At 43.4% G+C, this 14362-nt stretch overlaps 1 protein-coding gene across 4 annotated transcripts in view; it reads left to right on the top strand.

Annotated features, from left to right (window-relative positions):
- LOC147018313 (uncharacterized) overlaps positions 1 to 14362 on the top strand; it is a 138862-nt gene that overhangs the window by 95905 nt on the left and 28595 nt on the right. For all 4 annotated transcript variants that reach the window (XM_085897855.1, XM_085897856.1, XM_085897853.1 and 1 more), the window contains 5 exons: positions 1260 to 1495; positions 2329 to 2635; positions 6332 to 6576; positions 8507 to 8667; positions 11764 to 11913. In XM_085897855.1, the coding sequence (XP_085753981.1) occupies positions 1260 to 1495; positions 2329 to 2635; positions 6332 to 6576; positions 8507 to 8667; positions 11764 to 11913 (1099 nt within the window). The remainder of the gene's footprint in view (positions 1 to 1259; positions 1496 to 2328; positions 2636 to 6331; positions 6577 to 8506; positions 8668 to 11763; positions 11914 to 14362) is intronic.

Genomic DNA, 14362 nt, shown 5'->3' with positions numbered 1-14362 from the left:
GTCCTTTTTATATACATAAACTGTGCTCAGGCCTTATTTATATATCTGACCCCCTCTCCCTCCCCTTATAAATATAACAGAATTACTTATTCTCTCATTAGATATTGGCACACAATGAACAACTCAGGGAGAGTCTGTGCTGAAAGCGTTCTAAACACGCGTGTGTGTTCGTGTGTGCGTGTGTGTGCATGCGTGCGTGCGAGCGCGCATGCACTGATGAGCAAAACTATACTGCTAACAACTAAAATTGAATTCAAATTCCTCAGGTACAACCACTAATCTTTTTTGCTTTTTTAAATATAATATATTTTTTTGAGATTTCAGATGTGATCATTACCCCATGCATGAAGTGCAAAGTGGGCAATTGGTTCACTCTGTCTGCCTGGCAGTCAAACAAAAATGAAAATCATTCCAAACAGGAAACGTACTGTTTTTTTTACGGATGTCATAAAGGACACAAACAACAGGCATGAAGAACTAATTGAACATGTTCAATAAGGTGGTGTAAAAGACAGTGCATCAACGGCGCTAAATTTCCGAATATTTTTCTTCAACCTATAACAACTCCATTTTATTTGGATTGAATTATACACTTGAAGACGAGAACACAAATCGCCTTGTCAGCACTTCCCAAAACCATTAGTTTTGCAGAACTTGAACAAAATTTTATGCCTTCTTGACCAATGAAATTTACTGCTCACGATCTTATGATTGGGGAATATTAAGATTCAGCCAAAATCACGACTTAGGAAATATACATCATGTTAGGAAACGCAAAGCATGAGTTGAAAAGATGCTTCCCTTTTTCTCAAAACTGTGTGGGGTAAGGTGTTCTATGAACTCTCGAGTTGTACAGGTTTTTCAGCTTACTAATCACTGATAATAATAATAATAATAATAATAATAATAATAATAATAATAATGTCATCCCATTCTTTTTGATCCAAGTCTTTGACAATCTTGCTGGCCAGGCCTGACGTTTGACAAAAGGTAAGGTGGCACGATGATTTCAAATTTGTTCAGCTGGTGCTGAACTCAGCTTCATACCCGACATATGAATGTGAAAAACCGTGAAAAGTCATCTACTCATTGCGAAGTAAAGGATACCGTAGTGTCTTACGCAGGCCAAAACTAAGTGCACTACCGATTGCAAAATCATGTCAGATGTAATATTATAATGCCTTTCATGATAACTCCATCTCCCATGAATAACGAATACATTTTGTTAGTTTTGCACCTGAATGCTGGTTGTTTTGCAGAAGCGCAGAAAAAGATGGATTTGCACCAAGTGCTGGCAAATGAGAAACAAAGATATTGTGATGATGTAGGGGAAGAAACTTTGAAAAACGTTGAGGAAAACATGTATGATGATGTTGAAGTTAGTGTTGAGACAAAATGGGCGATGAAAGATCATTCACAAAGCCCTCAGTGCATCAAACAAAGTAGTTCATGTTTTCGAGAAATACCGACTGAAGCAAAGGAAAAGGAGCCAAAGGTATGTAACATTGTAAATCAACATCTCATAGTGTGTGCTTTTGTGACGTCTCAAACCTCTGGCTGCCCAAATGCTCACAACGGCCTGTCGGGGCAGCCAAAGGGGTTCGTGACATCACAAAAGTGAGGCTAAATGATAAGTTTTCCAAAAATTATCATTTAGCCTCACAAGAATATTACAAAAAAAATAGCATCCATTAACCTTTAGAGGCAGCATTTTTGACAGCTGCACCTAAATCGGAATTTTATTCATTCAAAATGAAACGTTGGATTTTTCTATTAACAGATATTCTGTTTCATAAAATATAATTGTACTTTTGGCAAAGATGTGCAAAGTATGTCATAAACTTAATTCTGATACCAATGTGTGACAATGTATTGCCAATGTGGTGTGATATTAGCAAGTGTTTTTTAACGGGTGTCATTATCAATTTGAGAGAATGTAATCAGGTGCCCCATCTGTTTTCAAAGATCATGTTGTATTCTATTTATTTTATTTTTGGTAAAGGTAGACATCTAATCAATGCAACAGGGAAATGGAAGCTAATGAAAATGTAATCAATAATCGAGAGGTTGCTCATCACATATTAGATGGTCCAAAAGGCCTTATGCTCATTGCAGCTATTGTTAGTACCTATGAGAAAGCAGAGATGAGCAATGGAAAATCTAGCAAATAAGGTTTGGAATCAAGTTATGGAATGTCAATGCTGATCGTGATTCACAAAAATCTTTCAGCAACAGCATTCATGAATTAGGTATAGTTTCCTTTAATACACTTTTACCAAGTTGCCTTGCTCATGATTTATTTATTTATTTTTTCATTCTGATTTCAAGAAACTTGATGAAACTGACTCGAGTGAAAAACAGCAGTCTCTGACCTTGTGGTACCCTTTTGAAAATGAATCTGAACTTGGTGGAAAAGGAATCGCGAGCAGTGAAGGTGAAAGTTTTGTTCCAAAACGAGACCTCCTAGCCTCTGTTCCCAACAAGAAATCAATTCCAAATGGCAAGAATAATTGCAAACGCCAAGGTGCTGTGATTCGTAGGACTTATTCAGACAATATTGACAAGAAGTCGCTGAACATGCAATATCGCTGTGATCCCAGAACGAGCTCATGTCCTCTGCCGCACAACTGTCAAGGTGAGTTGATACTATTTTTTTTTATTCCAAGCAAGTGCAGTGGAGTTAACCTTGAGCATTGGACAACATTTATTGCTGTAAATAAAACATCTCACATTGCACTCAATTGGTGTCATTGCATTTGGGAATGCAAATTGAATACCATGTCATATGCTGATGGGATATTTTATTTTTGCTAAAAAAGCATCGATTGTAAAGAGTAATGATATTTTTGCTTATTTTATCAGTGAAAATTTTGCACTGATTTTTATCTTACCATCAGCTACTCAAATCAAATTGGGTAACAATTTCTCCTGAAGTGTTTTCTTGTCTTAAAGAGAAAGTTCCTCAGTAGATGTGAGTTTCTTTTATTAAAATTTGCTTCTTCAATCCCCCCCCTTTTTTATTAAACAGGGTCAAAGGCTCATGGAAGAGCTGTTGCACAAATCATGTACGCTCAGACGCTGTGCTCGCTCGCCCGGTTTTTTTGTCGCTCGGACTTGCACATGTACTCTGACATGCACACTCACTCACACACTCTGACATACAGACACGCACACTCTGACACTCAGACTCGCACATGCAGAGTCACATGCGCTGTAATGCTGTGGCACTCGCATGAGCTGTAGCTTGCACACTCACACGAGCTGTGCCGTACTCACTCACACAAGCTGAAGCTTGCGCATTTGAGTGCGCTGTGATGTGACGCATGCTGTTGCCCACACTCATGCGCTGTGGCACACACTTGCACGTGCTGTGATGCATGCACTGTGGAGTGCGGACTCACGCCCACTCTTATGCTCGAACACGCGACCACTTTGACATGCGCACATATGCCCATTCTGACGCACCTCTTCTGACATGCATTCTGATGTGTGCACTCTATGGCATGCACTCACACCCACTCTGAGGTGTGCACTATGCCATGCACATTTACACCCACTCAATCGCACTGTCACTCATGCCCATTCAACAGCTCTGGCACTCGCCCACTCTGGCACTCGCCCACTCTGGCACTCAGCCACTCTGGCACTCGCCCACTCTCGCACTCACCCATGCCTATACTCTGGCTCTCTCACACTCACTCACTCTTGTCATCTGGCACTCTCCCACTTATGCACTCACCCACTCTGGCACTCTCACACTAACCCACTCTTGCACTCAAATTGGGTAACTCGAATTGGCGCTCATATTGACCATTAACTTGGTTGGTGTATTTCTGAATGCATCCACAAGCAGCATCGCGCTATGTCAGTAGCGTGTCTTATGAGGCATAGAGGTAGATAATCTGAGACCTGCTCAGTCTCCATTCTACCTCCTGAAACCCCCTCCACACACGTGTGGAGATAGAAGCGAATATTGTTGTGGAGCCGGGTGTCGGCGGCGAGCAAGACCGCTGGATGGAGCAGTAGAGTCGGCTTCACCGAACACCCGGAATTTATAGGTCATCACCCCAGATAACTCCGGAGCCAACGGGTCCCTTATCGGACCGAAGATCACCAATAGGTCGACCGTGTGGGATAAGGTCGATTGCTAATTTAAATTTACCTAAATACTCACGTCGTCCAAAGTACCGGGGAAATTCACCCTCGGCGGAGCTCGAGCGGCACGAGCCGTTAGCGTGCTTGAACCGTGCGTAACCTGAGCGGATAGTTAGCGAGGTCCGTCAGTCCAAATGCACAATTTGCCGCTTCCAAATTTCTAAACATGCACCATGCTAAACCAATTATAATGGGGGGGGGGGACACACACAAAGAGCAGAGTTATCCAACTATAAGAAATGCAGTCAATGTACAAGCAAAAGCACTTAACAATTCTACTTATAGACAGGGCCCCAGGACACACACACACACACACACACACACACACACACACACACACACACACACACACACACACACACACACACACACACCCAGAAGAAATGATGGCCACGGCCTTTATTGAAGCTTCCCAGCTCGAGGGAAGCTGAGCTGGAAACCAGAGCTATCTCGGACCTTCCCGCCTCGTGCGGTCTTCGATGTCCTGGATCGGCAGGACTCGAACCCGCAACTCGATGCCGCTCCAAGCACCAGGTACGAAGGGTAGCGTCGGGCGCTGGCACGCTCCTCCGGCAGACAGGCGACGAGGCAGGCAAAGCAAGCGATCCTCCTCCGGCTCATAGGCAGGCGATCCACATGGCGGGAAGCCACTGGCTCGCAGGCAGGAAGACCGACTGACTCACCCGATCGCCCCCACACAATTATCCCTCCCTCTTCACAGGTGGGAGGGATCCGTCCCGCGTCATTCCGACCTCATTGGACAGGCGTGTCGGGTGATCTCTCGGCCATCCGAGATTGGTCAGGGGGAGGTGCTCATGGCTCCGCCCCTCGACCAGGAAGTCTAATAGCAATATGTTGCGCTGTCTTCACATTGGCTGAGAGGCGGCGGACGTGCTCGCTCCCCTCCGATTGGCTGAGAGGGGCGCCATGCCCGTATTTGGAGCGAAGTCCAACACGCCAATGCCCAAAGAAACCTCGCCTGCACATTGGACTCCGCCCACGTACGTGCTGACACGCACGTGTGCAATGGTGCCGGTGGAGGATGGTGGAAGGAAGCGAAGGCAGGTGTCATCGTTAAAAAGTTGTTGTTGTTGTTGTTGTTGATATAAAAATGTAAAAGAAAACCCTGACTATCAAAATAACTCTGCAGCGCATGAACATTTAATTCCCATTAGACATAGGGGAAAGGGAGCTATCTATCCACATTTACTTATCGAAATAACTGAGTTATGGGGACCTGAATGTTGAGTGCTCATGGATTCCAGATTCGCAACAATATCAGCAACTTGGACAGACACACACACACACACACACACACACACACACACACACACACACACACACACACACACGCACACGATCATACACGTAGTGACACGGGCAATACTGCACTTGACTACAGACAAACACAACCATTGACCTTGGGGAAGTGATGACACTTTTGAATACACTCTGGGTACCTTCAACACCATGGATAGATGTTGCCTTTCTATTGGCAGTAAGTGCAACAATTAATGCAATATCTAAATGCCCCCCCCCACTCCTCCAGGCTTCACTGCCCTCCACCACTATGGGACATATGTCTATACTCCAAATGTTTTTCAAGCGAAAAAGCAGCTTGCACCAATTTTATAGTTCAGTGTGACTCAGCCAGGGTCGGAATCGAACTGCCGACCTCTCAGATTCAGATTGGATGCTGTATCCACAATGCCACTGAGCATTCGTCCCCCAAAAAACAGATTAACATTTAATTATTGTGTACATAAATACAACAATGATCGTTTTCGGTTCTTTAACGCCCGAAAACAGTCCACCAACAACGTGATTTGTTCATGTCAAAGTGATTTGTTATCACAGTCGTGAATGATTGGTTCTGCACTTGCAAAACTCTATGCAGATGTTCCTCCATTTTTGCCAGCCAGTTGGACACATTTTTTCGAGAAGTTTCAGTTTCCTAATGCCATTGCTCTGGAAGTTTTCAGAAGGAAAATAATATTTTGACTCCCGCTCATTTGCACTTCACTTCCAACTAATTTTATAACACTGGTGCGCTGGTTGCTGGAGACTTGCTGTTTAAACTTTTGCTTGATTTTATATGTATGAAAAAGAGAAACTTCTCACAACTATCACTGGCTTACTATGATACTGTACCTCATCTTGGCTATATTTTTGGCAGATTTGAAGAAAAATCAGGATTTGCTTGAGGTGCCAATGAACCTGAAACAGGAGCAGGAAGAATGTAATGAAGATGTGCATGAGAAAGATGAGGGAAACGTCTTCATTGAAGTTTTTCCTGTTCCTGTTCCTGTTCCTGTTCCAATGGTCGAAGAGATGTGGAATTGTTTGTGGTCAAAGCTTCCACGTGTACAAAACAGTGGTTTACTGGACATCCTGAGTGAGAAGGAGATAAAAAAGCAAGAGGTAAGTTACACGGTGAATCAATAACTAGTACTACATGTTGTGTGGTCCTCTTTATATTGCCAGCCACATTACTTAATAAATGTGTCGGATAAATTCCAACATTGATTCTTCGCTAAGAAATGACAAAAGCACAAAGAGCCAAACAGAGATTAATTGAGGTTAAAAACCATATTGTGTGCCATTGAGGTTAGAGCATTCTCTCTGAGTCTGGGAGATCAGCAGTTCGATTCCGACCCCTTCAGAGTCATATGAAAGACTTTAGAAATGGTGCTTCCGTGCTTGACGTTAAGCACTTAGAGGATAGAGCATTGGTTGGCATCACATTGGGAGATCAAGGGGTGGGGGGGGGAGGATGGGGAAACATTTCTCATTTATTGCACCACTGACTGTAGAGAGAGAAGCCTGGTCAAGTCGATGTTGTCTCATGTCTCTATCTGTATGCGTGTGCCTGATTTGTACAATATAAGCACTCCTCCATGAACCTTAGATCCTGTAATACCTTTTTAATGCAGAAAAAAATGTGAGGGTATTGGTTTTGAAGTTGAATGCTGAAGGATCATGCATCATTTTCTCTCAAAATGCAAAAGTGATTAATCATTATATCTAGAATACAATCCACCCTCAAATATCGTGGGTTTTGACCAACCGTGGGTTTGATGTCATTATTGAAGGATTTCATTTTGACCAATTGCGGTTTTTGAGTTGCATTGAGTCATTGTTGGCATCCTGTGCATGTATGATTATCTCCCATTATGACCCTTGTGCTGTTTCTCGTGCACAGCTTATAATTGTGCCCAAATGTAAAGCAATGAACAAAGTTGGTTGTGCCAAAAGGCAAAGAAAGCTTATGATGTTGGGCAAAAAGATCAAGTTGTTAGATCAGTTAGCTATAGGTGAAAATGCAGCATCTGTGGGCCAACATTATGGGGTTAACCATTGTAGATAGAAACTTCCCCATTGTTCTCTTCCTCATTCCCATACCTTCATTTTCCAACTCCTATTCGAATGTCATTCTCAAACCCTTATTTTCCGACACCTGGACTTGAACCCCCATTCTCATGCTTCATTCTCAAACACACATGCTCAAGCCACGTCACCTCACCAGTGTTTCGACCAAATAATCACCAGTTTAGCATTGTAATGGCTGTGGTTCTTTGAGAAATTCAAAAGAGTATTCGGCCTCCATAATGTCAAATTAGCCGGGGAAGCAGCATCAGCCGACAATGATGCTACAAAATCTACCCACGGCAGTTCATGGAACTAATCGAGGCGAAGGGATTTATGCTGCTGGAGCAGGTTTTTAATGCTGACGAGACAGGATTATTCTGGAAGAGGATGCCATATCATACCTTCCTCTCCAAGCAGGAAAGATCTGCTCTGGTTCAAGGTAAGGTGGAAGGAATCCCACTTCCCCTTCCCCTGCTGTACTCTCAACAGCAGCATCATCAGCCTGAGCTCAGTCTTATGTTTTCTGTTTATGGCAAAGTACAGTACAAGTATGACATGTCCTTGCCCTCACCCACTCCGCTGTGTTGTAATAACTTAAAGGTAAAATTTTTGTGTTTTTGTTTAATTTACACTATATCTTATTTTATTTTCATGTTTATTTCAATGTTAACATGCTTCATATATATATATATATATATATATATATATATATATATATATATATATATATATATATATATATATATATATATATATATATATTTTTTACATTGTTATTTCAATTGTAATTTGTTTATTTCTGGCTGCTGCCGATCATTCTCAATATTTTTATATGCCCAGGAACTGAACCCCCTTTTTCCCATTGGCCCTTGGTTTCCAAGATCGCGGTTTTAACTATCATGGCATTTTCCAGGAAGCTAACCCTCGTGGTATTTAATGGTTTACTGTAGTCTCACTTTGTTGTCAATGTTTGTGTGTTCAGGTGATGTACGAGTTGTACACAACTGAAAGGCAATTCCACAGCAAAGTGAAATTTGTTATTCACCATTTTGTGAACTCTGAGGAGCTTGGTCACGCAATAACCCCACATGATAAACGGTTTCTTTTCTCCAACCTTGGTGACGTATTTGATGCAAGTACAAGGTATTGGTTTTTGTTTTTTTCTTCCTCCTTCAGCTTTGACTTATTCATATTGTTTTATGAGAGGTTTGAGAAACTCATGTGAGGATTTCTGTAGTGAATGAAATATAAGCTGGTGATCTTTATTCATGTCAGACCCTAATGTAGATTACTGTCCTGGATCCTTTTCACAAAATATTTACTTGGTTGGTGTATTTCTTAATGCACGCACAAGAAGCATGCCACAATGTCAATAGCGTTTCTTTTGATGCACCTTGGAGGTGAGCAGGCCTCAAGGCAGCATTCTTGGTCCTGGTCTTTATGCCTTCTGGGACAATGCTCTGTTCTACTTTGCAGATTATTCCATCCTTTCCTGTACAGTTAAAGGAAATTATGCCTGGTGTTGGCTTAATGGTTAGGGTGGAGGGCTTTGTATCTTAGGGTCCTGAGTTCAAATCCCACTCAGCTGTTGAATTAATACCAGGTGGGGTTAACTCGGCCTGTCATCCTTCCGACGTCGGCAAAATGAGTGCCAGCATGCTGGTATACTGTGTCGGAGTGGCAACCCGTCCAGGATTGTGCCCAATAGCCTAGGAGACTGCTTAAGCAGCACCAACGCTCTGCACAGAGTATGGTTCCAATCTCCTCTCCAAAAGAAATGCTGGAAAGTGATCAATCTTCTGCAACATGACTTTCAACACAGCGAAGTCATGCATTGTCCTCCCATGCTCTTGGCAAACAACCTCTTGAAGAGCTGCAGTCCCTAAAGTTCTTATGATCTCACAATCAGTCAATCTGCAATTGACCAATAAGGCTTCTGAACATATTACAGTTGTTCACAACTTTGGTAGAGTCTTGCAGAAGTCCGAGGCACAATTGAGTCACTCCTCAACCTTCCCCGTATGTAATAAATAGATGGCCTCTATGCCAACAGAGGATAACAGAGGTACTTGGTAGCTTTACGAATTTTGGGTATGGCTGCTGATACAAAAACTAACCCTGTAAATAAATAATGATACAAAGTGTGCTTTTTTACAGTTTTTAAGTACCCTGACTGTATCTTCACTAATTTTTTTTAATGAAGGTTTCATCCTCGCCATGCCATTTGCACACTTCATTCCAACTCTGGCGAATTGATGCTTTGTTTTTGTTGGAACAACCCTTGTGTGGAGTTCCCATGATTTTTGAAGGCTGGAAGCCAGCCTGCCTTTTTAAAGTTCAAACTTGTTAAACTTTAGCCAAAAATCTGATGTGCCCATTCCGAAAGAGCATTGTTGCAACTTGCTCGAGAAGTTTTACCACACTTATTGTGGTGTCATATAGTACCCCATGTCATTAACATCTGGTCAGGATTTGGACCTGGAATCACCATGTTGTAATTCAGAATCTCAACCATTTGGGGTATAACCACAACCCTATGATTTAATTACTATCCCAATTACGTAATCTTTAGGAAGGGTCTATTTGGTAGAGATTGTGTTTGTGAGGTATATTGTTTAATGCATATTTCGACAAGCGATTGAAGAGTTCATTATTTTTGCCAATGTGTAAAATTCACTTTTTACAATTAACCTAACACTTATTTATGGCATTTTGAAACAGGTTTTCATTAGCTATTATCATTGCTTAATTATGGAGGCTGGTGGGATGGACTAGAGAATGCACACTCACCTATTCGCTATTTAGCCTTAGTTTGAATTCAAACCCAGCTATAAACTGTCATCTCGGTGTTTCATAGGCAGGATGATGCATCATTGGTTGTGCCATCCCTCGGATTGTAGTTAAACTGGTGTCTCGTCTGCCGGCATTAGTTGGTGGACATTAAAGATCCCACGGTGTTTTCGCGAAGAGTAGGCAAGCTATCACTGGCACCCTGGCCAAGTGCCAAGTTCCTACCCTCACAACTTCGTCCGAACGTCTGGCCTGGCCAGCCAGTTCATAAAAGACTTGGGCCAAAAACTTCCCCTAGCCAACCCCACAAGAATGGGGGAATAATTGTGGCTGTTGAAGAAAGAAGATGAAAAAGAGGAAGTAAATGTGACTAAAGCTTTGATGCATTTTTCTGAATCCAAAATCTGACTACATATTCATGGACAGATCTAGTACTTCAAGTTTGGGGAGGGGGGATCACCTTTATATATTTGGCTAAATTAGTACACATATAATTAAACAGAGTGAGATGCTCGAGTAATAGTCAAACCATCCAGGCCAGTTTTCTTCAACGTATGCAGAGGACCTCATATATACCCATAGGGGGAGGAAAAGAACAGAACTTGTATAGAGCATTCAGGTGAGCAGGAGAATGGTGGCTGTGGTGGGGCCCTGGGGGGAGGGGGGCGATTGTGATGGTGACGTAAGTCGAGGGGATCAAATAATATGTCATGCTAATATACGTAATAAATAAATGACCAAATTATCCGTACATATGCATGACATTGTTTTCATCTCAAAGCTAGTGTAGTTCCTTCATGGGCCAGGGCAAAGCTCGGGAAAATTGCCCACGAGGAAGTAAACTGTTAGAGAATATTTAATCCAGAGATTTTCGTTCCAGAATTGTCGCAAAGCAATGCAAACAGAATTCTCCCAGATTTACCATATAATTCTTTCATGATGTGAACTTCTGAAAAGAACCACAAAAAGAAACTGCTGCTGCCACAATTGCAACGATACACATCTCAAGTGTATTACCACCTTTATACGACAAGATGATGTCTTTCAACCATCAATGAATATGGAGCATGTGCCGTTGTAATGGACAATGTGAGTTGCATTCTGAAACGAGCAATGGTCAGTGATCCTGGCAGAAGTGCTTCGATCATTTTGATGCTGTCCGTTGTGTATCCTGGGTTACCATACATTTTGCTGAAAAATGTTGAATATGGTTATTGTGTTAAGATGAGTAGTAGCTGCACAAAATTTCAAATGTAGGAATGGTAGTTTCTGTTATGCAAGCACAAATAGCGTGCACGACATATCTGCTTAGAAGGACTTTTGAAACCCCAATTTTCTGGTATATTGCATAATGGTCTGCACAGCTGTGAGAATATTCTTTGTTTTATCTAATGATATTTAAAAATTGCAACCTTATGATTGAAATGTTTCTTGTTCCAAACCAAACAGGTTTTTGGAAGCACTGCAGCAACGCATTGAAGAAGTACAGATATCTGGTGTCTGTGACATTGTGTTGAAATACACAAACGGAGACTTTCAAAAATTTGTTTCTTATATCAGAAACCAACCTTATCAGACCGACACATTGAAGAAGCTGTGGTGGGCAAAACCTTAAAAATTTTTTTTTTGCAGTTCCTTTTTATTAATTTTGCTAAAATGTTGCTACTTGATCCTTCCCCTTTGTTATGGGCACAGAAGCTTTTCTTTTGAGGGGTTCACAACAGAGGGAGCATGGCTATGTTGACCTCCTCACTATTAGTAATAATACTGTTGTGGTCAGGGGTCTGTGTGAGAAGACCACTGGGGGAGGGGGGGGGAAGCTATGTCAGGTTCTCACCAGACTCCCCGGAATCACAGGCCGTCGCACACGAATAACTCCGTGACACGGCGGGTCGCTAACCGACGGTGAACGCCAATAACTCAACCACATGACTTTGGGTCCTCCGGCTACAGTTTATCCGGTTACCTAAAAATAATCGCTTGACCTAATTACCGGGGTACATGCCCTCAGTATGCCTTGTCCGAACGGGGTCACCTTACCGGCTCAGATGCAGCCGAGCGACACTGCCAAGGGCGTACCGGCTGAAAGAACAGATCATTGGGAATAAAGTCCCGGCTCGGCGAGGATATGGACTATGCTGGATCAATGAAAGAAAAGACAAAAACGAGTTGGGAACATTTTTATACAATCATTTATTAACAGGCAGGTGAGAAAAGCATGTGGCACAGTGAATGTAGTTTATTGGTGTGTGTAAGTAGAGACAAAAAGAAAAGTGTAGTGTGACAAGCAACTTACAAAAGTAGACACAGAGCAGACCTATACCAATATATCTTCTGCAATCTTAACTTAAGCAAGGACAGGCGCCATCACACACACACACACACACACACACACACACACACACACACACACACACACACACACACACACACACACACACACACACACACACACACACGCATACACACACACAAAACCCGATGAAGAAGAGATAATGAGCAAAAAGAAGAAGAGATGAGGCTAACGGCCTCGTAATACCTTGCACGACTGACGTACCGCGCCACCCAGTTCGTTTTGGGGGGATGTTCCGCTGAATGATCCCTTCTTGATAGTTGATGCATCATCTTCTGCTTGGCTGCAGTGCAGAGAATGGGTGCGACCATCAGGTGTGAGTGAGGGACTTTGGGTGGAGCCACTGGTGAGTGGGTGTAGCCAGCGGTGAGTGGGTGGAGAAGACGGAGTCCAGAGCGAGTTGGAGGAGTGGCGGACATGATCAGGTGGGTGGGTGGACCCATCAGCGAGTGAGTGGAGGAGAAGACAGCATGCAGCAGGCCCACGCAGAGACTAATCCAAAGCCAGCAAGGAAGATAAGAATGACCACGACGACTCTGACGACAACGACTCTGACTCTCTGGACGGCTTCGCAATCCGTCCTTTATTGACCCTGCGGTGCAGGGTGGGGCACCTCCCAAAGCAATGCATCGTTACCCGAATTGGGTGCTCCCATTGGGCTCAGGCCACCACATGATCCGACAATTATGGCCCGAAGCGGCCTTACTTTACATCCGGCAAGACATGTCAGAGCTGCGGAATCGTCTCGCTCCGAACACCGCAATATGAATTGCCTTGCATCAAACTCCCGGGCCATGCCCCGGCGACCGTCAGAGGGCCACGACGGTCCCGCATGCCTGCTCTGGTACCCCTGGCGCGCTGCGGTTGGCACCGATCAATGCACTTGCGTCATCGAGGCGGAGGTGCGGGAGGATCTCTGCCATCTGCAGGAGACAATGGTGGCCGCGGTGGCGAGCAAGAATCAATGGTAAGACACCGTCGTGAACCAGTGCACAGACCAGAACAAAGATGTGCGCCATGCGCGTCCCACACAATGTGATGGTAAGATGCCATTGTAATCAGCACGCAGACTCGAATGAATATGTGTGCTATTCGTGCCTCATACTGTACGACTGCAAATTATCACGGGGCTGTGCGCAGATCCGCCATTGTGCATGTGGTGATCCTTCAGGCGGTGGTGTGTGCGGTGCGGCCCTGATCTGTCATGGATTGAAGGAAAGGATTGGATATAATTATTAGATGCAGAAATGGGTTGAAAAGAACGCGCTGTATGTGTACTGAACAGTGGGTGGATTTTATCGCTGTGATTCACGCATCCCGTGCAGTCTGGTGGTGGAAGTTGCTTATTGTTTGCTTCTACTGTCGGCCTCCGTGAAGACGCATTCCAATAGTGAATGGTGTGGCTGCAGTTTTTATAGGCGTCTGTCTGAGTGCAGTGCATGCTTTGATTTATTTCAGGAATAAGAGGAAAAGAGTTCGAATGAAGATAGAGATATAACCAGACCTAACTATGAGAGCCCCACAACGCACTTCATCCCGTTTGACCCATTAGACATGAGGAAAAGGTCTAACTGTACGTATATTGATGCAATAACTGTCTGGGGACCACTGTATGATGGATGCCATTGCCTTGGAGGGATGCGGTTTCCAGAACCGCAACAATACATTAATGGCCCCGATTATTCCCACCTTCTT

This window comes from Eptatretus burgeri, chromosome 10, assembly GCF_056783735.1.
Source record: "Eptatretus burgeri isolate ZD-2024b chromosome 10, Ebu_testis_v1, whole genome shotgun sequence".
Taxonomy (NCBI): Eukaryota; Metazoa; Chordata; class Myxini; order Myxiniformes; family Myxinidae; genus Eptatretus; species Eptatretus burgeri.
Note: the sequence above shows the minus strand (reverse complement) of the source record. Positions and strands in the feature narration are given on the sequence as shown.